This window comes from Acanthochromis polyacanthus, chromosome 6, assembly GCF_021347895.1.
Source record: "Acanthochromis polyacanthus isolate Apoly-LR-REF ecotype Palm Island chromosome 6, KAUST_Apoly_ChrSc, whole genome shotgun sequence".
NCBI classification, from domain to species: domain Eukaryota; kingdom Metazoa; phylum Chordata; class Actinopteri; family Pomacentridae; genus Acanthochromis; species Acanthochromis polyacanthus.
The window spans coordinates 23,481,390-23,507,852 of NC_067118.1; the positions used below are offsets into that span (position 1 = coordinate 23,481,390).

At 40.3% G+C, this 26,463-nt stretch overlaps 1 protein-coding gene across 2 annotated transcripts; it reads right to left on the reverse strand.

The window, feature by feature from the left end:
* On the reverse strand, window positions 1-26,327 carry LOC110952976 (protein NDRG3-like). 2 transcript variants are annotated; one of them, XM_022196753.2, is made up of 17 exons: window positions 26,156-26,327; window positions 22,407-22,504; window positions 21,380-21,412; window positions 13,129-13,234; window positions 12,903-13,023; window positions 12,650-12,712; window positions 12,481-12,541; window positions 12,254-12,340; window positions 11,381-11,437; window positions 11,186-11,289; window positions 9,029-9,094; window positions 8,900-8,951; window positions 8,771-8,818; window positions 6,686-6,721; window positions 6,388-6,439; window positions 3,364-3,402; window positions 1-754 (listed from the first exon to the last, which is right to left on the reverse strand). In XM_022196753.2, the coding sequence occupies exons 2-17, from the start codon at window positions 22,464-22,466 to the stop codon at window positions 588-590; spliced, it is 1,152 nt and encodes a 383-aa protein (XP_022052445.2). In that variant the 5' UTR covers window positions 22,467-22,504; window positions 26,156-26,327; the 3' UTR covers window positions 1-587. The 2 variants fall into 2 exon arrangements, with proteins under 2 accessions (XP_022052445.2, XP_022052447.2); XM_022196755.2 differs by lacking the exon at window positions 3,364-3,402 and having other exon boundaries at window positions 26,156-26,325.
* Between the last annotated feature and the right edge of the window lie 136 nt (window positions 26,328-26,463).

A 26,463-nucleotide genomic window follows, 5' to 3' on the forward strand; every position in this document is an offset into this window, starting at 1 on the left:
TGCATTTTTGGTGAAATACTCCCTTAAATTTAATTTTACAGGTAGGAAAAAGGTTCATCACTTGAGAAACGAGCTTCATATCAACAAACAGTACCACCAACAACAGTCATGGCAAAATAATTACTATTATAATAAGATAAAAATAAGGGATCAGGACCACGCTAAAAGGAAGAGAAGGGTGAAGATTTGGTGTGACCTGAGAAAACTACATCCGTAGAAATACGACACAACTGTGTATAAATAAGGACTGACTGAACTTCATGTACATCTACAGCATCACCATGGCAACTGCATGGCTCCAGGGAGGAAGGAGAACAGGGTAATAGAGCCAACATGGCTGATGCTCACACCAAAACGTTTATGACACTGGTCAAACTCACAGGGAAGATACTTAGGAGGAGATATCTGACAACCTTCATCTCTATGTTGTGGGAGGTGGGATGTGATGCTTCTCAGTTCTTTACGAAGAACAACTAAAACAGCAGAACTGTGTCCAAGGAGAAGAAAAGGTCCGACTGCAACTGAGGGAGGGGAGGAAAAGAAGAAGAATGGAGTAAAGAAGGAGGAAGCAGACTAGGGAAACAGTCCTACGCGGTCATTTCGATGTGTACTGCGGTCTGTCCGGGGCTGGTGCAGTTAGCGCCCTCTGGCAGTGCCCCGGCAGTGCTGCAGCTCCGGATGCCATCTGTGGAGCCCACACTGGAAGCAGAGTGGGTCCTGGAGCGAACCAGTCGGGTCATACCAGCAGTGGGCACTGAGAGGCGACAGAGAACACACTGTTAGTAACAGCACAGATCAGTGTGGGGATGGCCAATGTGCACATGGAAGCTGGTATGATTTGAATCGTCCACACTGTGACTGAGCAGCTGGATTCAAATCTGATGATGGAGAGCCTCTGGCTCTGTTCCCACTGAGGCTACAAATATTTCTCATTTAAGCTCTACTGAGTAGTTTTTAGTATCTTATAGGAAGCAAAGAACAAAGGCTGCAAACGTAAATCTGCTTCATCAAATCTGAGCATCAACATTAAACCTATGGAACCACGCACGCACTAGGAAGTTTAAAAAACCTATTATCTTAAAAAATAATGTTAAAGAAATAATAATTTGACCGTTTTTTTAGAGCCAGAAACTGTAAAAACATCATTGTTGTACTTTCAGCTTTCTGACAGTACCTTGACACTAATCCCTTCAAAATTGTGATATTCATCATTTTATTCTGCAAAACAACAATCCTGCACTCCTCAGAATGAAGAGGCCATGAGTGATGCAGAGTTGACCAACAGATGACTGACAGCGTTGCATTAAGAACAAACAGCATCATTTATCAGAGTGAACTTGAAAGCATCAGTTTTAGACAAATTTGTGCAGCTTGTGTAAAGGTGTTCATTATCCGAAAAATATGTTGTTTCTGTTCTGGGAGGTAAAGCTGACATCTTCATTCTCCCTGTGACTACTACACTGTGTGCACAGAGAGGAGGGGCTGTTCATAGATATGTCAGCTGTCAACATGCTGTGACACAATGAAATACGATTTTACTCATTTTAAACTGCAAAAAAACAAAACAAGAAAGCAAGATTGCTGATAATAGGTGAGCCGCCACAAATAAATCAGCCTATAGGAAACACTGATCTGACACCATCAGACTCTTTTTCTAAACAGTGTTGGACACCTCTGCTAATATATCAGCAATCATTGTTGGAATGACGGAGGCTGGTTGGAAAATTTTAACTCATCGCTCAATCCTATGCTGCGCTTTCATAGGGTGACCATACGTCCTCTTTTGCCCGGACATGTCCTCTTTTGAGAGACTGTCCGGGCTGTCCGGCCGGGGTTTATAAAGTCCTTCAAATGTCCGGGTTTTTGATCTTGCCTAGCTTGAGCGCGTCACAGACCAGTGTATTTATCATCATGGTAGTGTCTACAGATACGGATCCGTACCCGTAGCCCGTGGCCTACGGATACGGCACCTTCCCTTGTCATAAATATTAATGAGCCGTACATAAATATTAATGAGCCGGCTGATGAACGCGCTTCGTGATTGGCTGGTAATCCGACGGACATAAATATTAATGAGCCGGTTACCATTCATGTTGAATGGTTCTTTTGGAAACACGCTCTGAGAGGCGGAGTTTGAGCCGAACCCCGGAACGCTCCACACTCACTCCTCGCAGGCTGACAGGCAGGTAGGCACACTGCGAGAGAACACTCGAACCGAAAGAAAATACCGAAACGCAAATGTCATTTCACTGATGAAATGCGAAAAAAGTACCCCTGTTTTCGTCCGGGTCGTGTCAAATGGGAGGCAGAATGTACAGTCTGCAAAGCTGGGACTTATGTCTCTGTAGCTAATAAGAAAAGGAAAAAGACGGAAAAAAAGGACTGTTCACTTGAGGCATTATTTCTATATGTTTTTCATTTGCCATTAGACACATTATTTTGAAGAATGGGCTAACTGAACATTGAAGAATAGGCTACCTCTCTTTTTTTCTTTTTGTTTAATATTTTGAGGCATTATTTCTATTTTTACATAATTGATAATTGGGAGGTTATTTTGAAGAATGGTACTCTACTTCACTTTTCCTAAATAAGGTGTAAGTGTCAGACTTAAGAGAGATGATTATTTCTTATTTTGTTAAACATCTGAATACATGTGTTCCTACACAACTTGAGTCAATAACTATTAAAGACTAGAGCATGCCATATTTGTATGTGACTGATTATATTGTTAAGGAGAATTGCTTTAAATTAATAAATATATTATTTATAAAGCAACTGTTTGTGAGTGTTTTGGGCTATTTTCTGTATATCCAGGTATAGTGTTCTTTCTGGGGAATTCAGAATATCTGTTTAACTGAGTTTGAAGCACAAAGCCCCCTGACCCATGGAAAACCCCTAAAAATGGGGGGGGGGGGGGACTGAAAATTTTCGCGCGCGAGCTGGAAGTGTGTCCTCTTTTCAGAGAAACAGAATATGGTCACCCTAGCTTTCATTCATTCCTGTTGTAGAAAATTCAAGTTAATTCCTTCTGTTAACGTTCCTCCTCTACTGGATTTCAGATCCTGATAGTGTTTTTGAGTTTTACATCCTCAATTTCCCAACTCTGAGCTCTGAGCAGCAGCTGAGAACTGAGCCTGAACGTCTGCAGTGTGAACAGAGCTGAAGAGTTGGCATGCAGCGCAGCCTGCTGGTCACTTCAGCTGCTGAGGAAAAGAACATTTCAGCTGATCCACAGCATGCAGACAGACACACAGAGACACACGAGGGGAAGGACTGATGAGAAATAACGGCAAACGAACAGACATGGAGGTGAAGGAAGGCAAGATGGAGGAGAGGTTTAGATTGTGGTCGAAATCCTGATACCTGATTGGCTGCTCAGGTGGTTTATTACAACATGAGGGACTGGAGGGAACAACAGGAGACAAAGAGAAAAACAAGAGCAGAGAGGAAGGAATGCATCGTAACACACACACATCACACAGCCCTGTAAGACAGTAGGTGTGTGTTAATCTGAAGGCAGGTCATGCTGTGCAGCGTATAAAACTGCAAACCGCTACTTACATCAGAGAATAGCTAGTGAAGCTACAGGCAAACAAGCACAGAGACACAGCTTTTGACTGCGAGAATCATACCAACTTCACTGTAAAGGCACCTAAAACTGTTAAACTGATACAAAATTGCACACCTGTTAATTGTTTTGTTGTGTGTATAAGACACTAGGTTGCTACTGGAGCCTAACAAGCACATTCTGTTTAACTGCAGTTCAAGTATGAATGTTTATTCACACAAGGTCTAGTGGTGCTACTGTGACAGCACAGGGCTTAATTTTGAGTTCTTTAGTTGTCAGTATATACCAGGTAAGCATGTCTAAAACTTCCAGTCTTAAGTTCTATTTCAGTAGCATCCACCACTCACCGCTCCCCCTTTCATGTATTGTTGTGATTTATGTCGCTATTTCAGCAGCTGCATTCTAACATGTAAATCAGCTATCAGGATATGAAACTGCTGTGAATAGTTAATAACACTGCAGGTTGTTTACTGTGGAAGACTGCTGCTCTTTTGCTGTGTTTAATGATTTGTATTCTGCCAGGATGATCACTGAACAGCATTTTTCAATAAAGTCGTTATTTCTCTGCCGTTTAATTTATGATTCAAGTAATCTGGTTGGAAGTATATTAGTTCTTCAAATTCCTATTTTCCCATTATCTTATTTCAGATTGATAACATGGCTGACTATCAGTTAAGGAAACTGTTTGGCATTTGCATTTCTAGTAGATTCTTGCTGTTGCTGACCTGGACCACCCCATGACTCAGCTTTGGTCCTGTAAGTACCTGTATCTGATGCTATGAGAACTGTTTACTTAACGTATAATATGTCAACACGGTCTCGTCAGTTTTTGTTTCGGTTTCGTGCGCACCAACACGATGTCGTCATGTTTTTCGTGCCGCTCACCACGAGCGAACCCCGCTGTGGTAATCACATCTGAAAGTGGTTTATACCGGCGGATTCATGACGATCTAAGCTGTCCATCGGCGTTTGCGGCCGCCGCTGCGGCCGCCGCTTCGGCCGCCGCACATTCTTTTAATTCCTATGCAAATTCGGCGGATTCATGACGATCTAAGCTGTCCATCGGAGTTTGCGGCCGCCATTGCGGCCGCCGGACATCCAGCCGCAACAGCCGCCGGATCACATCTGAAAGTGGTTTATACCGGCGGATTCATGACGATTTAAGCTGTCCATCGGTGTTTGCGGCCGCCTTAGCGGCCGCTGCTGCGGCCGCTGCTGCGGCCGGATGTCTGGCGGCCGCAAACGCCGATGGACAGCTTAAATCGTCATGAATCCGCCGAATTTGCATAGGAATTTAAAGAATGTCCGGCGGCCGAAGCGGCGGCCGCGGCGGCCGCAAACGCCGATGGACAGCTTAGATCGTCATGAATCCGCCGGTATAAACCACTTTCAGATGTGATTACCACAACGGGTTTCACTCGTGGTGAGCGGCACGAAAAACATGACGACATGTGTTGGTGCGCACGAAACCGAAACAAAAACTGACGTGACAGTCACGAATCCCCGTGAGACCGGGCTGAATATGTCGGGTCATAATGTTGTGGTGCATGTATAAACTCAGTCAAAAGGAGAATAAACATCGAGTATAAAATTGTCTTTGAGTTAAATTATGTTAAGCACTAGAAAAAGGTGTAATGCAATGTGATTAGTTTTTGGCCTCATGCTGTTACTCTCAAAATCACATTATCGACATTATCTGTAAAACCTAAGCAAGCAGTTGAACAACAAAGATCAAAATAACTCCAAATTCAGCATGGTCAGGACAGTGTTAACATCACAGCAGAAAGAACAAGAGACAAAGACAAACAGGAAGTCATAGATGTATACTGGAATCATAATCAACAAACAACTTGTTATTTGCAGTCACTTTAACCCTGTAAACCCCAGAACAAACGGTCAGGTTTCAAAGGCATGTTTGCTTTAAGGACAAAAACAAATTGCAGAAAACATATTTCCTTGAAGTACTCATCTGTGTCGAGTCATTCTGTTATTTAACCAATTAACCAAATCTAAGCTGTGAAGTCCTGATATTTCACAAATTTGTCAGTTAAAAAAAATTGCTAATAACTCAACTGTGTCTAAAAGTCAGGTCAAGTCAAAAGTTTAGTGATTTTTCATTTTAAACTGCTGTGTTTACTCAAACCAGATAGGAGACAAGTAGAAGAAGTAATTATTAATCAGATTGGGAGGGAAAAACATACTAATAAAATAAATGCAGCATGGATCTCAAACAATATACATAAGAGCAAGTTGTGAGCCAGTAGATTCAGCGTAGCAAAATATCTTCCCAAACTGATGTGCAGAGTAATGTGAAAAGTGGCAAGTTTGTGTAGACTGTGAAAACATAAGCTGGAAAATATCTGTAGAGACCCCATTTTATCTGGTATTGGTAACATTGGTAGACCCTTAATAAATCCAAGAAATGTTTTTCATCTTCATGATGTATGGCTTTATTAATGTGCGCTCAATTTAGACGGTCGCCAGGTCGCTGTGAGCGCCGGGAATGATAGGAGGCTGATGACATCATACAAAGAGGTTGATGACATCATACAAAGTGGCTGCCTCCATGAAGAAAACATGATACGCGGTTCAGTCCACTCGAGCGCTCGATTTGGACGGTCTCTGGGTCGCCATTTGCGACTAAAAACGTCGCAAATGGCGACCCGGCACTCGCAGCGACCTGGCGACCGTCTAAATCGAGCGTACACAATACATTTTTGAGCGCTCTTGTCTCAAAAGCTAAGGGGTCAGACGGTTAATGAAAGGATTTTTAAAAGCTGCAGAAGTGTGTGATCCAATTACATGTAAAAAATACTTACTGTAGCCCATCCCTTGGACGAAGTACTTGAAAGCCTCCGCTAGTTTTCCAGGCTTTTGGAAGAAAAACACACTCCTCAATTGAAACAGCTCACAGACAGTAAGATTCTCAAAATGTAAAGGAAATGTAGTGGTAGTGGCTAACAGTAATTAAAACAAAGTCATGCTATTTTCTTTATTTCTGAAGTAAGGGCATCCTAAAGGGGAAGGAACAACAATGGAGTGAAGAACTGACTCGTGAAGAAGATTTTACTCAGTTTTTAGGTCTTCACTGTGAGACAGCAGACGGCTGAAACTCACCTGAACCACCTGAGGAAGTCCTCCACAGTCTGCCATCTAGTGAAAAGTCAAAGGATAACAGATCATCTGGTGAAGAACATAAATTCTTACATACAATCAGAATTCATTGATGCAGTTTAGGGCTTAGCCACGAACAATATTCAAACTACAAACACAAACCAGGAGTTTTAAGTCCCTTTGGATACCACAAAGAATCCACATCATCAAAAAAGTAGACACAAAAAGCACAACAACTGAGTGAATTAATGAAAAATTTTAACACATTTTTGTCAGTACTTCCCTGCTGTATCTAACAATAATTGCTAGTTATATAACTCAGCTGCAGAGACAGTATTTGACCAGAACTCCATTAAACAGATCAGACAGCCTCCTGCAGCACAGTTCACTGCCACAACAATCCTACATATAGGATAACTATTAGATGTGTAACATCTCTTGACAAGCTACAACCACATAGAAAAAACTGACTATGTAGCTGCTTGCAGCAAGCAAGAAGAAAAAATTCAGAAGCATTTTCACAGATGATTATAGCATCTGACAACTGAAAAATAAAAATGCAGGGTTTGTGTTCTCAGGGAGACATTGAAGAGAATCCTTGGAAAAGTTGGAAATCAGTAACAGTGGTGAAGATCAGACATGAACTCATAATGCAAGGTCAATGATGCAAGATATTTATTACTTTTATACATGCATTGATCTGCAACAAAAAAACAACAAACAAACTTGCAGATCCTATAAATCCTGGAAGTCCATGTGAGGTTTCCATGGATCGGACTTGGTTTTCTAACACATTACACAGATGCTCGATCAGACTGAGACTGATTCAAAACCTGGAACTCTTGTCCAGTTCCTCCACTCATTACTGAACAATGTCTGCAGTGTGGCAGGGTGCAATATCCTGCTGAAAAAGGCCAAGCAACATCCACATGAATACAAGCACGTAAGGTTTCCAAGCAGAACACTGTCCGGAGCATCACACTGCTTCTACCATCTCTTCCCCAGCTAAAAAACACACCTGACTGTCCACATTATGTAAAAGAAAACATGATTAATTAGACCAGGCCAACTTCTTCCATTCAGTTCTGACACTTGCATGTCCACTGTGGGAGCTGACAGCAGCAGACAGGGGTCAGGGTGGATATTCTGTCCGTTCTACAGCTATGAAACATCGTATACTGCAAGCTGTGTGTTCTGATGCCTTTCTATCAAAGAAGCATTAGCTTTACCAAGAGTTCATGCAGCAGTAACCTCATAAAATAACAGCAATCTAAACTCTGTCACTGCCTGTATTGTAAAGGTCGGACAGTTCTCAAAACTGGTGGCACCACAGACAATTAAATCTGTTATTAATGACTCAGGGGTGCAGTTTAGGCCTAACTTCTCTGTGTAACCTATGCCACAAAATGAAAAGATAAAGAAGAAAATAATTAAATCATGTATATTTAAAGGGATATACTCAAAAGAAAGACAGTAACCAAGTCAAATGTAGTTTTGAGCAGCTCTTTCAGTCTCTTCAATAGTGTTCACCCAAACTTAAGAACAAGAGAAATCACAAATAATGTTTTCAAGAAAATGTTTCATCTCAAGATCAAAACAAACCGGTATCCTGTCTTCTTACGTATTCTTACGAAGTTCTTAGTTATAGCACAGTCTCTTAGGTGTCAGCTGTCAGAAGAGCAGGACTGTGAAGATTAAATAGATATTGTGCAACTACATTTACAAGAGCTTGTTAGCAACATTGTTTAACCCTAAGTAATTTTGCATTCATCCCCTGTTCATAATATATGCATTACTATAGTGCAAGCCCACAACCTACGGTGTTTCTTACTTTACTTTTAAAATGTGTATTGCTTTATGTGATTGTTATACAACAGAAAGAAAGAAACAGTGAGCAATCAGTTTTATAAGCTTACTGTGCAGACATCAGTGAATGGCACCAACCACCACAAATCATACAATTAACATTCAGCACTTACTGAGGGCATATAAACACACCAAAATAGTAAGACATCACTAATTAATTCTGTAATTTTAAGATCACACACTTATGACATCAGGCTGACAGGTGAGCAGGCACAGACAGACCTTGAGCAGGGATGTCTTGATGGGATTCATTCTGGAGTTACACTCCACCTGCAGAGCAAACACACAAACTGTTTTTACCACAACGTGACATCACATAGCAGGTTTCATGGAGACAGGGTAGACACTCACCACTGCATCGACGGCAGGTGACGCATCTCCGACCACCAGCAGAGCAGGACACCTAAAAACACAAGGTTAGACTGAGTAACAGATGACAATCAGACATATCAGCGATATAAAAAAAAGAAGAGCTGATACCTGGGTGTGGTGGCTACGGTTTCATTCAAACCAGGGACCGGCCGCTCCATCTGCAACTCAGTACGACTAACACAGACACACAGACAGACACACAGACACACACAAATAGATATTCACATCACCATTCCTGGCAGCCACTACAATATCAAAGTCCTTTTAAAAGATATTTGCACAAAACACTCAAGAATGTAAATGTGCAGACAATAAGGGATCTTATTTCAGCATTACAATGTCACAGCTGTTCACAGCAGCAGCAGGAATAATCAAGGGTTTTTGATGGAAAAATGTTGAAGACTGTATTATCTCCTGTTGAGACGTGTGTCAACTACTGTTGAGAATTCTGCTTACCTGTCTCATAGGAGGCCAAAGGTCTATGCCAGAGTGCATTAAAGGAATGTGTGGAGGAGCCTGAGAGGAGACAGTTAGACTCCCAACGGATTTTGGGTAGAGAGTGTTACACTCCTATGACAGTTCAGCAGAATTTACTGCTATGATACAACTGTATAAATACTGTTGTCCCTCTTGTTTGTGGAGCTCCTCTCCCATAACTTTGTGCTGTGTCAGATTTGGTGCAACGCTTGAATGTAGAGACACTGACTTCCACATCCTCCCAATTTTACTGAATGGTCCTTGTTTAGGCTAACATTATCTTATTGTGGCTATTGTAGCGGCTATATTATCTTTTTAGGCTAATGGTGTCTTATTCAGGATAACACAGTGCTACATTACCCTTTTCAGGCTAACATTTCCTTGTTTAGGCTAATAACATGTTGTTCAAGCCTTCCAGTCATTGTACAACCAAAGTGTGAGCTGTGTTTGTATTCTTGGCACAAAGTCAAACGCCTTTTCAGTGTCTGCTGGATTTCATAAATTGTGTCCCTTGTCTCCGATCCTCTTTGAGATCTCTGTTGCTTACAGATGACCTTCAGTACACACTGGGGTGGTTTACAGCTAAGTGTGAGGCAGTCAGGAGAAGAGACAGCCCCTCCAACTCTGAGGCCAGTGGTTTGCTCTTTTTTGGTTGAGGGTGAACTGCTGAGCCAAGCAAAAGAGTTGGGGTATCTTGGGATCTTGTTCACTTGTGATGTAAAAATGGAGTTTGAGATGGACAGATGGATTGGTGCAGCATCAGCATTAATGCTACAGTGTTGTGATGAAGAGGGTCTCAGCCAGAAGGCCAGGCTCTCGATTTACACACGGATCTACGTTCCAACCGTTAACTCTGTTCATGAGCTCTAGGTGGTAACTAAAAGAATGACATCTTGGACACTGGCCCACCTTACGGAGGAAACTACATAGAGAGGCTGAGCTCAGCCATATCGATAGGATGAGGAACTTGGACATCTGTAGGAAGCTCGGAGTAGAGTAGCTGCTCCTTGGTGTAAAAAAGGAGCCGTGGACGAGGTGGGTGGGTTGCATACTTGCTCATAACAGAAGGTAATATTTCATTTTACAGTGCCATGAGAGAGAGAGGTAGGGGGAAGATGACTAATCTGAAAGTAGCGTAAATACAGATCATGCAGCAGGGAAGTCTCTTCACCTACACAAAGTGATCGTGGCATAAATAAACTCTGTAGTTCAGACTGGATGTCTTAGCAGGCTACACATTTCCTATGCTCATTTCCACAAAATATTAAGGATAAATTCTGTGAAAAATTCAACTGGCAAGCTGCTTTTTAATGACAGTCAGGCTCTGCACTTTAGCGGTACACTGGAAGAGTGTGAAAAAAATATTTGGTTGCACCATTCATTGAGGTCTGTCCTAACACCTGGGTTGGCAAAACACACAGATGTGCTCCAACAGTAACAAAGCTTTTATCTTTCCTGGCTTATTCCTAGATATTAGTGTACAAAATATTCAGCAGAATATTAATAGCAGGAGCTTGTTATTTTTACTGGTTACAACAAACACTGCCAGAAGTATATAATAGCAGCTGTCAGCTTCATTATTTGTATCAAGTAGATTGTGAAAATAAGGGAGCCCAGTTTAGAAGGTTGTAGGTGGTATTTCAGTGTGTAGCATACATATTTAATCAACATTTTGGTCAATATAAGTAATGCATCAGACTCTGAAATGGTAGACACCAAATACAACACATAATGTAGGAGCTTAGCTTGTATTTAATTGTCAGTGTTATTGTACTAGACTTTGCTTACCTGTCATAGCTGCTGAAGAACATGGCCAGGTTATCCAGCGGTATATCCTGAGAGATGTGGAGTCTGTATGTCTGGACGATCTCCTTATTCTCCGTTAACTCATCCTGCTCTCACACACACAGTGGATATTATAGCGGAGGTTAGCAAATTGTTCTTATGAAGCTTACAACAAAGTACTGTCTCTGTCATCCTCACAGTGCTGAAATGATGTCCCATGATGGTGTCCACCAGGTTGCTCGTCCAGCCGCTCAGCTGCAGGAAGCATAAATATCTACTTTTATTCACCGAATGCTTGATTGTTATTTGACAATTTCACTTGTTTTCATCTGTTTCTGGTTGCCTGGCACCTTCCCTCTGTAGTGAATCTGTCCCGACCACGTCTCATTTATGTAAATTGGTAATAGACCAGCAGTCATTCCCATGCTTGTATCCGGTTTGAAAGTACACCTGATGTGTCAATCACAGTGGATGTGTTCTATTACTAGCACTTTGCTGCTGTGCCTCTCACTGTGACGTACGGTTCTGTTGGAAAACTTGACCAAATCTAAGCTGAGAACTGATACCAACGCTGGACAAAAAGAGTCAAGTGATTCATCTAAATCCCCCTATCACCATCTTTTACCACAGCTTGTGACTGAAGAGGAAAGTCAACATGTCTGATGAATTGTAAACAGTGCACTGCAAAACCATTTTAACAGTAAGTTTCCACACACATCCATCAAAGGGTTGTTATTAAAAGCGTGATGTGAATGCTGCTTATATCGTGGACAACTGATGTGACCCCAGAGGATTCTGTGAGGTTTTCTTTTTTAAACTACACTAGAAGGAGTGCTGCTGCCTTTGTGTTTTACTTTGGGTAAGACATTAAGTTGCTTTCTGTTGTTGTTAATTCAGCAAATTGGAGTACTGTTGTCTTTTGATTGAGCAACTCCCACAGGTCCTAATTTTCCTATGCTACACAACTTTAAGCCCAAAACAACTGGTTAAATGTCACTCCTCTTTACCCTAGTGGGGCTGGAATGGAGCACTTCTCTGTGTCAGTGTTGGTATGCAGTGTATGTATGTTACCTTAGAGGCAGCCCAGTCCATCCAGCCCTTAGCACAGGGGTCAATGTTGATCAGAACCAAACCCTCCACCAAGCTGGGCTCATTCAGCTGAAACAACAACAGCAATCATCATTCTCATCCACATCAACAAAAGCACACAGTGAGCTGCTGAGTCATGCTCCAGGTTGAAAGACCAGCAGTGTGTCCTGAAGAACACCTGACTGCAGCTCAGCTTGTTGGACACTTACAGCAAGTTTGGTGAGGATGTAGGCTCCAGCTCCCACACCGATACCAATCACACTTTTCACCCTGATAACACAGAATTACAGGCAATGCTGAGTTCATCAACAACCTGTCTGGAAGTTCCTACAAAAATACCCACAATATATTTAATTGTAAAGAAAACAACCCGCTTACTGAAGCTGTGTCAGGACGGATGGTAGAATTTCAGCCAGCTGGTCCATGGTAGGATACTGGTACCTGCATAAACAGTGTTTACATCACTTTAGAGGATATTACGTTTAGCTAACCTCACTCCAACTTGAACCGTCTAAATTTAAAACCTACAGCAGGCAGGTCTGACACAGGCATATTAATTTTTTATTTTTTAGAGGACTCATGCACAAATGTGTTTGTATACAACAGAGGATAGTGTGGATGTGTGTGTTACCCAGTGGGGAATACAGGAGCATTCTCCTGCTGTCCTGGAGCATCAACATGCACAACTGAGAAATGCTGTGTCACTTCCTGCATGTCCTCATAGTTAAAGAGGCTGTTGAAACAAGATTTATCTAGACACACACACACAGAAAAACAAATGATGTGTTAAGTATTTGCTTGGATATATTTTGTACCTCTGCTCTACTGTAACATCACTAAATGCACGTTTCACTCACGGTTGAGTCCGATGTCATGGTAGGTGAGGATTGTGGGTCGGTTGCCCTTAGCAACTCCCCTCATGGTAACGTGAAGCACACCGTGGGTTGTCTCCACATCGTGCTCCTGAACAGTGAGCAAACAACAAATAAATATCATCCTGTCAGCACCACCAACAACCATGTAAAGAGGAGCCTTGAGGGTAAATTAATTAAACTCATTTCATGCTGTAAAGTGAATTATCAGTGAAAGTGCACATGGGGCTTGCACCATGTTCTCTTTACAGCTCATGTTAAAACACCTGAATGCACACTTTATTCTACATGTCTCATTTAAAGATCTGACAATAATAAACCGGCTGTTGTAATCAAATTATGCAAACAATAAATGTGTTAATATGTAAAAAACAAAACATTCTGCAGACATCGATGCAATTGTGAAGTCACTAATGACTGTGACAGTCATGTGATGAAAATTTAAGAACTTCTACGATGAACTGTGCTTTGTGTTTACACAGAGCAGAAAGTAGACATGTACGGAAACATAATAAAAATGTAAACAGAAAAATATCTATAGTATATTGAGTAATCATTTTGCCCAATATTGTTAACACCTGTGTTGTAATGTTGCATATGTTGATTCCAGGTTCGCTGAATATTTACAAAATAAGTGATCAAAGAAATTCCACTTAATTTGTTTTCACATTTTTTGTGATTCATGGCATTATAACTGTGTCACTCTGCACACAAGATATTTTTGAGTTCTCTGTACTAGCCATGGTTGTGCAGCTTCCTTAGAGGTGTAGAGTTTTACAACGCTGTGGAGCAAAAAACATCCACAAACTGCTTAGAGTTCAAAGGGTTGAAAAACGATTTATTAGGTGGAGCATCATCAGCCAAGCGGAAAGAAGATGCTGTGTCACCTTCACGCGTGTTTGTATTTCCAGGCCATAAGCATTCAAATGTAGACACATTAGGACAGTACATCCACAGTGCACATGAGTGCACCTCATCATAAATCTGGGACATGGCTTGGCTGAGTCACTTGTTCAGAAATCGAAGTGTGGAGTGATCTGATTTCATGTGAAACAGCAGCATGGCACAGTTGGGCTCACAAGTTTTTATACTCGGGCAAAATACATGAAATATTGTTCATTTTAGTAGGAAAACATGTTTGATCAAAGTTTTTTATTATCATGCAATTGTTTTTGCTCTGATCATTCATGTTTTCAATAAAGAATGGTACATATTTTACAAATTCTGCCATAGTATGTAAACGTATGAGCACAACTGTACTAGTGGTCTGTGGATGTGGTTACAAGCAAAAACAGAGACAGATGAATGGCTTATTTGTTTACAGGCTGCAGTGTTGTCTAGTAATCTTATTAATGAATTGGCTGTGGCAAACACCTGTCAGATCCCATCATCGGATCTTAAGCTCTGCCACTCTCTTGCTCACACACGTGCATGTGCACACACTACAATATATTCTAGAGATGTCACAAAAATTCAGACTTAAGAGATGGTACCAAAACATGAGCATACCGGAGATAGTGATTTGTCTGCATGACATCATTTAGGAGTGTATGAATCATGGAATCTAATGAATCTGTGAGATTCACACTTAAGATGTTTCTCATAAACAATTGCTAAGAAGTCAACTGGAAATACAACATTTTAATTTTTAAACAGTCAGATTTTTGTATGCTGTTAAAGAAGGAAAAATTAAATGGCCCCTTTCTACCTAAAAAGAAAAAGAATTTGTAGGCATACATCCCACTGCATGATATAACAAAAAAAGCACTCAGAGAGCGCAGTACTCGCCAAGGCTGCTCAGTTGTTGTATGATTTCCAGCGGATGAAATCTTTAAAGAATTTGTGGTCCACAGCGGTTGATTTGTAAGAGGACTGCAATCATGTGATCGTAGTGTTCACTTGTAGTCATAGTTACAGTGACACCCTGCTGCTATCTCGCAATGATGCAGAAATCTTTAACAAACATGTGGATCCTGACTATAAGCCGCATCACTGCTAAAATCCAATCACTTGGTCCTTGTGTCATTTCTGACGTTCCCTGAAAATTTCATCCAATACCGTAACAGAAAAACAGACGGACTATACGTAAAAACTAGACGTGTCAAATTGCCATTTTCCAAAGACTTGTGTGGTTACTACAAAATGCATGACATACTTTTGAACTTAAAAACATGCAATCAACACATTTTTTATTACATATAAAACGTGATGCCTAATGAATTCAGCCACCTAAAGTCATTCACTACTTCAAGCTAAAGGAGAACATACTATACAAGTTTAAGAATATTCTCCTTGAAAAACATCAATTTCAACTAAGGAATTTTCCTTTTATAATCTTGTGTTAACAAATGTGTCAAACAAACCAACACTGATCGTCACACACGTTCCTTGGCAGAGTAATAATGATATCAAACAGGTACTGTTGAACAACAACATAATATGCATGTTCAGTAACATTAACTGAGACAGCAAAAACTTTGTAGGGGAGTAAATCTGGGTAAGTAATAGCCAAACTAAAGAGGTAACAAGTTTCATCTAAAAATCTTGTGGTTGAGTGAGGATAGCAACAAGACATTAGGTGGTTTCCTATATCAGCAGAGCTAGTCAGCCAATAAATATGGCTGCATCACAGGAAAGACACCAAGCGGACTTCCCTTAGAATGTGGAAGATGCCCAGCAGTGCCTCAAGCTCCGGACTGACAGACACAAGTGGGATGTTGATACAGGGATGTTGATACAGAAATCAGGTCAGAAGTGGTTGTAGTGCCAGTGACTGTGGCCGGTCCACCAAGCAATTCATTTTTGTTCTGGATTGAGGAGTCAAAATTTGAACTATGTGGCTCTAATAAAAGCCGCTTTGTCTGCCAAAGCACTGTACAACTACAAAGATGAATGTGTATAGCTAACAGTTAAGAATAACTGATGTTCACTGGAGGTTTGTAAATAATGCCAGGACATGTGGTGTTGAACGTGCATCCAATATCATGAAGGTCACGTCTTATCGGTCCGATATCACTTCTGCAATACAACAATGTGCCAAAACATAAAGGCTCATCTCATTTCACTAAATTTAGCCTCCTCGACTCCTCCTAGGAAGCAGTCTTGGTGAATCATCCCAAAGGACATACTTATTCCCAAATTGCATCTTGAGGAGAGAGGATCAAGGGTCAAGGAGGCGTGCTAGAGGAGCAATGAGTGAGGATGCACAGGTGTATCCTCACTGTGTCCTCGAAGAAGTCTTTTCTGCACCCGGGACATAAATGGTGTGAATCCTCAAGAATCGTGGTTTTCTAAGGTTACTCCACTTGTTACAAAGGTAATGAATCAATTTTAAAAAACCTTGGTACTTTTTATGACTACTTTTGCACAGCAATGCATGTAAACCTAAAGCACTACAAACTAATTGGCTGGAAAACAGCGAACTTCCTTCCAGCTAACAGGATGTAGATAAACAAGGTGAGGAGGCTACGTAATGAACTGGCAAACTCACCACCCCAACTCCTAAAGAACAAGAGATCTGGTGCAGATCCAGAGAGTCAGACATCCTGACAGAAGATGGGAGGAGGACAAGGAATAGCTTAAGAGAGTATCAAATTTAGATTTCATACACAGAAATAGAAAGAAAGGGAGGTCCGTCGTGCTGTTGTCCTTTAGCCTCCTACCTAGTGAAGAAGGAAAGAGAAAGTAGATGTGGTGTGATTGGATCAAGAGGAATAATCTCTGTGGTCATTGGCCAAGAGGTGGAAGGTCCTAATGCCGAAACAGCCAACCACTTGCTGCCCTCCGCCTTTCCTCCTACTAATCTTTATTTTCCCCTTCTCAGCTCGTCCCCTTACACAGAGAAGCTAAATCTCACAGCACACTCCTCCAAAAAATATGGTTAAAAATCAAATCGGAATCCTGTGAGAGGTGTGTGGTGCTTTATCTTTAAAGTTTTATCGACTGCTGTTCTCACTACTTGACTTACGATTTCCTGAAAATAACTATTTATAAAGTTTAACCCTTAGAACCCTACACAGTTTTACTCATTGTAGGCTCCTTATTCACGACAGTAAAATCTTACAATTCTATGGAAACAGCACAATCATGACTAGAAGTAGAGAGCAAAGTCTTCTGTATAGCATGAAACAGCTGTAAAAAATTTTAAAAGTTGACATTTTAAAAATATATGATAACAAAAAAACTGTATAAAACTGGAATCAACATGTAAAACCTTTTTTTCAAAGTCCTAACAGGTGTTAATAATAATACACTCAACAAAAATATAAACGCAACACTTGTTTTTAAAAGTTTTTCCACATACACAATATCACCATTTCTCTCAAATATTGTTCACAAATCTGCCTAAATCTGTGATAGTGAGCACTTCTCCTTTGCTGAGATAATCCATCCCACCTCACAGGTGTGCCATATCAAGATGCTGATTAGACACCATGATTAGTGCACAGGTGTGCCTTAGAATGCCCACAATAAAAGGCCATTCTGAAAGGTGCAGTTTTGTTTTATTGGAGGGGGGGTTTGTCCACTCCTCTTCAATGGCTGTGCGAAGTTGCTAGATATTGGTGGGAACTGGTACACGCTGTCGTATACGCTGATCCAGAGCATCCCAAACATGCTCAATGGGTGACATGTCTGGTGAGGATGCTGGCCATGCAAGAACTGGGACGTTTTCAGCTTCCAAGAATTGTGTACAGATCCTTGCAACATGGGGCCGTGCATTATCCTGCTGCAACATGAGGTGATGTTCTTGGATGTATGGCACAACAATGGGCCTCAGGATCTCGTCACGGTATCTCTGTGCATTCAAAATGCCATCAATAAAATGCACCTGTGTTCTTCATCCATAACAGATGCCTGTCCATACCATAACCCCACCGCCACCATGGGCCACTCCATCCACAACATTGACATCAGAAAACCGCTCACCCACACAACGCCACACACATTGTCTGCCATCTGCCCTGAACAGTGTAAACCGGGATTCATCCATGAAGAGAACACCTCTCCAACGTGTCAGAATGTGAGCATTTGCCCACTCAAGTCGGTTACGACCATGAACTGGAGTCAGGTGGAGACCCCGATGAGGACGACGAACATGCAGATGAGCTTCCCTGAGACAGTTTCTGACAGTTTGTGCAGAAATTCTTTGGTTATGCAAACCCATTGTTTCAGCAGCTGTCCGAGTGGCTGGTCTCAGACCATCTTGGAGGTGAACATGCTGGATGTGGAGGTCCTGGGCTGGTGTGGTTACACGTGGTCTGCGGTTGTGAGGCTGGTTGGATGTACTGCCAAATTCTCTGAAACGCCTTTGGAGACGGCTTATGGTAGAGAAATGAACATTCAATACACGAGCAACAGCTCTGGTTGACATTCCTGCTGTCAGCATGCCACATGTGTGGCATTGTGCTGTGTGATAAAACTGCACATTTCGGAGTGGCCTTTTATTGTGGGCAGTCTAAGGCACACCTGTGCACTAATCATGGTGTCTAATCAGCATCTTGATATGGCACACCTGTGAGGTGGGATGGATTATCTCAGCAAAGGAGAAGTGCTCACTATCACAGATTTAGACAGATTTTTGAACAATATTTGAGAGAAATGGTGATATTGAGTATGTGGAAAAAGTTTTAGATCTTTGAGTTCATCTCATAAAAAATGGGAGCAAAAACAAAAGTGGTGTCTTTATATTTTTGCTGAGTGTACAAACAAGGTTCAATACCTACAATAGTGTAGGTATTGAACTGTACATTTATAAAGCCTCTACAAACTCAGGATTTTGCTCACTGCTCTGCACATCAACTCTAGAAAGATATTTCACTGTGCTGAATGTATCTTTCCCACTGAAACACACATCAGAAATGATTTGTTCAATGACTGCAGCAAAGTTGAAAACTAGCTCAAAAACGTTCATCATGTCTTCTTGTTGATAAAAGTTGAAAACTGACAATTCTTTCAGTGATAGCACTTTCTGGCTCTGATAAATGGTGTAATGTTGGTGATGTTTTAAAGATAACTTTTCAATCTGCTATTGGGTTCTGGAGTTCAGGGGATTAACGCAAGACTTCATATATTTCATGAGACAAAAAGGCATGATGGGAAGTTCTAAACTCTCCATAAAATCCTGTGCTATTCCTGAACATTGTGTTCAGTACATCTGAGTAATAATCACGCTGGCACTATGTTACAGCCCATGTATAACAAAAAAGTTGTAGCATGATGAGCTGATGTTGATTTGCTTTAGTGAAAATTGCACTTCCTGCATGTGCACAACTTAGCGTCAATGCTGGTACAGTTGTGTAGCCCTATTTAAGATCCATATGTCTTATTTTTAAACTGGAACAAGCTTTGCGCTCCCTTTTGTGACATCATAAAGCTGTGTTTATCGATTTAGGCATTAAACTCTTTTACAGAATATGTTATTAGTGTTACTGTAATGCAAAAAAATGTAGGATCTACTTAATTTTCCTGCACATTTATCCAGTGAGGCTGGCAGTCTGCAGGCTGCTCTGTAAAACATTCATAGGATATTTTGGAGGCTGCACCTCAGTGCTCTAATTGAAATTATCTGTGATCAGAGTCATTGACACAAACTGACCTCCTGTACTGACATATGCCAGCAGTTAATCAATAACTGCTGATGATTATCACACCAATTTCAGCATCATGTTTGACTAGTGCAGTTTTCCCTCACACAATTTCTTCTGAATATGTCAGACTTATCCATTGGAATCTACTTTTTTCATACTGTAAAAACCTTTTTTGCCAGCCTCTATGCGAGGATGCTCTTGTTTCCATGTGGCAAATGATGATCAGTTAATCAGTCTCACATCAGCAGTATTTCACAGATTCCCATGCATGTTGTCACATGGTCAGTCTTCTTTCTAGGTCACGGTGTATGTGCCCTCTGCTGAATGCATGAATGAATTCACTTTCAAATATAGTGTCATGCACAGAACGATGGAAAGTCTAAATGGACTAACAAGACAACATGAAGCAATATAAGCCAGGACCAGAGTGCAGAGCTTAGATTTCCAAACAGCAGAGAAAGTCTCAAGATTAAGAAGCAGCTTGAGCATCTTTCACAATTAAATCTTCACATTAAAACAACACAAAAAAATGTAAATTAGAATAAGCACAAATTAATAATCCCTCTTGCCTTTTATTAGGTTCTTGATACATAAGCAGAAATCCTAAAACAGATCAAAATGTCAAAACTACGGATCATCAGTACATCAGAGTATCTTAGAATTTGTCAAACCATTTGATCAGAAATGAACTCCTAAACCATTCTCACAACTAGACAATAAAATCTGGATTGCACTATAATATCTACCATATATTCCTGCTCCCAAAAAAGGCAAATACATCTCTCTTAATCCAGTCAAAAGCCTTCTGAAAGTAAATCAAACATACATACAAATGTGTATTTGCCTTTTTCCAGTTCTCGTTCCAATTACAGCTGGCACTGAACGTAGTTAAACAACACAGGCTTGTATCTTTCTAATTTTCTAAATCAATTCTGCTCACCATGGTACCCTTTCAACACTAAACACTGTGCGAGTCTGTTCAGGGTGTTAATACAAGCAGCACATACTGTGTTATGAAGACTGCCTCTTTAATTAAGAAGTGCTCTGTATGACACAGTGATTCTGCTCCCTTCTCTGGAGATTAAGGTTATCAGACTTGTTCGACACTACTGAAATCACTGCTTTACAGTAAAGCCTGTTGCAGTGAAACCTGTATGGTCAGCCCTGTGCGTTACTGCAATATATTGTTATGAGAAAACTTCATCAAACACAACACTTTTAACTGGTTTTAACAGTTTTAACTAGGTCTGGTGTGGCCAGACGGACTTGTTGATTGATTGGTTGATACACTTTTCCGCGATCAAGTTCTCATTGGTTGGTCAATCACCGACATTGTTTTCATAAGAAGAAAATCAGAAAACCAACACTCTTCCAGGATTAATCCATTATTTGTGGGTTGTGAATTAACCAGATTCAAATGCTTTAAAACACTGCACATATGAGCATTTTATGTTTTATTTTAGAATTCAGTTTGGTTTGGTTGGATCTAGACGGAGTGCAGATTTTTGTGACCAATCACTTAGTTGATCTCAACCAAGATATTGGTTGAGATCTTGGTTGAACACAGAAAATCATTAGAGCACTAGTGAAGTGTTATTCTAATCTCTGTTGAATTGAGCTAAAGTGTTGTGTGTTGGTGCTGAACTTACCTGACAATCAAAGTCCTGGAGATTTCCCCCGTTCTGAAGAGACAGAGAGAAATATTTAGTGACTACCTCAATTATTAATGTGAAAGGAAAGTACGTATCCAGAATATGAAGCTGACAGTAAGTATTCATCATAGAAGCGGGGCTGATGAAGTCAGAAAGATGTAAATAAAAATTACATTATAAAACAAAGAGGAAATGCAAATTATTTCCTTGGACCCAATCGTGTACAAGTTTACAGTTTATGTTATTATAACCATGTGAACCCCAAAATCTACCAACAGGTTTGAAAGGCATAAAAAAAGATTAAATAAAATCCCAAAATGACACCATTTATTACATTTCCACATTTCTGACAGTGCTTTGACAACTCATCTGTGAAGCATCCTTCCATCCCAACTGTTAACCAAATCTAAGGTTAAATTTGGGACATTATATCAAGATAGATTTATTGTACTTCTTTCATTTAATCATTTTCTAAAAAAAAAAATCAATTTGCACCAGTTCCTGAAAAAAACACTGCATTTCTCACCACAACCACTGAATGATTAGTAACTCAGCTACAACCAGAAGACTTGTGACAAAAAAAGCAGGGACTTTTCAGCTGCACTGAACGCTGCGTTTACACAGAGCAGATAGAAGACAGGTATGGAAGCTAATTAAAAATGTAAGTAGGGAAATATCTATAGTATGTAATCATGTTTTTTCAGTATCGATGAAAAATGTCATACATAGTGATTTCAAGTTTTCTCAACTGTAAAAAGACTCAGCTTTTTTCTGCTTTTTATTGTTCATGGCATTATTACTGTGTCACACTGCAAAGAAGACATTTTGGAGATCCCTCTAGTTCTACTGATGGTAGTGCTGTTTCCAGAGAGGTGCAGGATTTTATACAATCTGAGCAAACTGTGATAGGAGCAAAGAATGCCCAGAAAGTGCTTTGGATTCAGATGGTTAAGTCTTCTACATCCAGCTTTCTCAGAAGCATGTGAATGCAGACAATTACTTGGGTCAGGCCCCACCCCCTCACCTGTCCTGTCAGCAGTGGTTTGATCTCAGTCAGCTGGACATCATGAAGTTCCTCCATCATAGGACTGATTTACTGCCACTTGACCTGATTAAAGACACCTTTGAGACAGACAGATGGAAGAAGACATAAAGAGTTAGTCTTACAGCCAATAGACAATATTAATAAATACATAAGGACAAAAGAGCAAATTATAACGTCGGACCTTCAGAGAAAGCACTGACAGAAGGCAGAGAAGCCAAAGACAGATACAGAGTTTGTGCCGAACCACATAAAATACAAAATATAAAATGCCAATAGCAGATGGAGTGAAAGACCTCATGTTTCTCTAGGGCCGCAAAAAAATCTTGTGCTAGTGATTGGCTGCAGGTTATTTTACACTGAAAAAATGACAACAAACTGAAAATACAATTGTCATTTGGCTATTGAGGAGTATAAAACAACCAAGTTGGTAAATTGTTTGTAGATTCCTTTGACATGGTGTCAGTTAGGTTGGAGTCAACTCCAAGTAAACGTTAAGCAAACATTAAAGATTTTAGATCAAGCAGGTTGGGTCAGTTCAAATTTGTGAAAAGGCAAGAGTGTTCTAAGGCAGTCTGTTAATTCTGCCACCAAAGTAATGGATCGCTCCTGGAAGGCTGTTGATATTGTGTTTTTCTTCTTATTAAACTAACACCGGTGACAGTGAGATTTCAGCTGAATGAGAGCCTATCCACCAACCAATCAACCCGGAAACTGCAGACCTGTATCTCTGAATAACATGTGTTTGCTAACTGGAGTGCTCAGAAACCAGTAAACTATGGTATGTAAACACCAAATTCATTTTTTTACCACTATCTTAGTAGTCTGTGAGCTTTCAATCTGCTAATTAAAGAATAAAGTGCTAAATGACGCAGTGATGGCCAATATCCAAAATAAATCATGTATTGGTTAATGCAGAGCAAAAATACTGTCACCTCTTATCAAAGAACAATACAAGAAGAAGCTTAGAAGAGGTGGCCAGACAACTAAACTAGACTGTGGAGACTATTTATCTGGTTTAAAATGAAAGCTGTAAAGACTCACAATCAGAAACCCGGTTTACATTACCAGAATGTAAACAGGAGGACAGGTATGAACAGGTCTGCACTCACTGCATTTAATTTAACTCCTTTATTTCGTGGCTAGCACTGGATAATAGGAGCAAAGATTTATGACAAAAATGAGCGATTTTGTGCAGTTACTGCTGGATTTACAATAATACTCTAACAGTGCATCTCCTGGTCTGTTCAGTGTGTACTCGATCTGTCTCTCCAGTCATTTGGTTATGTGTTTGGGTCTGAGCCAGATTGCCCACAGGAAACTCAACATCCATCCAAGCTACTCTGCTGAAACGCTGTTATCCAACCTGTCTGCCCACACACACTCACACACACACACACACGCGCGTGCACACACACATACACACACACACAAACACACATATAACTGGATGGCCTGCTGCCAATGAGAGATCACTGTTTCCATTAGATTCACACAGTTGGATAACACAATGTGACATGCCACACAGGTAGACGGTGAGAGAGGCAGACTGGCACATAGACAGAGTAGATTTGATTCTAGTTTCTAGGTAAACAACATTTTCAACTTAAACAATGTATTGTTGATGTGAACAGAATTGGTAGATTCTTAAAAAGTCTTTAAATGTCTAAAAAGCAGATGTATGTTCCACTAAATACATCATCTGGCTTTATTTCTATCTCTAATTGACAGAATTAGTTATTTTTCCACTACATGACAAAAGCAGCTAAATCTGGTGTTGCTCATTTTGCCTTTACAAAAGCAAACATGACATAGACGTGATCAGTGCTGCGACTAATGATCATTTCCATCGGTGACTAAGCTGTTAATTGTTCTGGGTAAATTGAATGTTGTTTGGTGTAGAAAATGCTGTGTTTACCAAAGCCTAAGATGAAAAATGTCTTGCTTTGCACACAACCCAAATACATTCAGTTTAGTGGCACTGAAGAGGAAAGAAAACAAAAAAATATTTGCATTGAAAATGCTGCAGTTAGAGAATTTAGACCTTTATTTCTGAAGAAATGACTCAAATGGATGAATCAATTATCAAAAGTTCAAGACTAATTCATTAGCTGAAAACTAATTGAGTAGTGAATTCATTTTGCAGCTCTACATGGAAGATCATTGTATTTTGACAGTCACATTCAGTCTTTATATAAAAAAAACACACTATTGACACACTGGACATTTTATAAATACAGAGTCGCTTAAGCAACTCCTTTTCCCCTTTTTGTGTATTTATAGGAATGATTCTAATCATCTCACAAAAACATTTAATAAATTAATTGGTCTGTCATCAATGGAGAAGATAGGAAGCATAAGGACAAACAAATGAAATGAATCTGCAGATAATCAATTAATCAGGTTGAGTAAAAATTTCTGAGAATAAAAGTTATTTTTTTCTGATTCCAACCTCTTAAAGGTACATTTTTTTCTTGTTTGTCTTCTTAGGCTGTGGAAAACACTGATGCACTTTTTTTTTTACTATTTACTGACACTTCAGAGACCAAACAACTAACCAAATAATTGAGAAAAATAATTGACAGATTAATTGAAAAAAAGCAAATATGTAGTTGCAGTCTTATGTTACACAATTATTTTCTTATTGTATTTTTGTATTTATTTATTTAAACCTTTATCCTACATGATTAAAAAAAAATCCCCCAAAAAGTTTGAAGTAATTTGTATCTTTTAGTTCTCATCTTTGCAACAGAAAAATGAGGAGTAAAGATGTTTTTAATGGTCTCATTTGAAATAATCCACAACAATACACAATAAATGTTGAACTAAAGCCTGACTTTGAATTATATTTTTAAAAATCTGTTAGAAAAATCGAAATTAGATATATTTTATAAGATGTTCTACCGTAATTGGAGTTATTTTGTGTCTCTTTCAGTCAGTCTTGCCTCAGGGGAGGGTGGGGGTCCTGTTTACATGTCTGAGCCCAGGAACCCATTGTTTCCTAATCCGTCCATGGTTCTGGGTATATAAACCTGACTAAATGAGATTCTGATCATAACAATGTATTAATTCCAGCTTTCAAATGGTGCCTAGCCGGTACGTTGTACCGAAATTAAAGTGGATTTGAATGCAGACTGCATTTTAGTAACTTTATAGTGCCATTTACCTAATTAATTCAAAATTTTAAAAATGAATGATTGATTTTTTTTTTTTTTAAATTGACTGCGATAATAATAAACATGACGGTGAGTTTCCAGGCTGAACTGAATGTACCGATGGCTCTGCTGTCCGCCCACACACACACACACACACGCACACACAAACACACGCACGCACACACAAACACACGCACGCACACACACACACACAGTGGCGATATAGGATGCAGAAAAGCAAACGTTAAACACTGCCTCATTAATGACGCTAATGTCAGCTCCAGACAGCTTAGGCTTCACCACAAACCGTAATAACGTGTTGCTTCCTTAGTGACCGACTGACGCGCGCGCGCGCGCGCACACACACACACACACACACACACACACACACACACCTGTAACCATTTCCACCTCCACCACGTCAGTCTGGTCTCAGCGCTAACACCTAGTGACCGTTAACAAGTCAATTAGCATAACAGCTCACTGAACCGTTAGCTGTTTATGCAGCTAACCAACCGTTACCAGGTTAGTAGTCGCTGCAGCAGAAGCGACCGTTAATCGCTGTTCGCTACTCACCGTCAGCCGTTAGATCCACAAGCAGTTTCGTTAAAATCCCAAAAGCTGGTTAGTTAGTAGGTTAGTTAACGGTAAACTGATCACCGTTGAAGCGCAGAGGAGTTGAGCTGGTCGCGAGCCTTCTCTCACTGACTGAACTCACAGCAGCACGCGGACAGAGCGGGGCGGAGCTACGTCACCGTAAACAACAGGTCACGAGGTCAGACACCAAATTCTCAACAGGTGTCAAAAGACACAACAGGTGTCCAACAGAAACAGTACGTATGTACATAATCTAGATAGACGTAACGACTGTCTGTGTGTGTGTG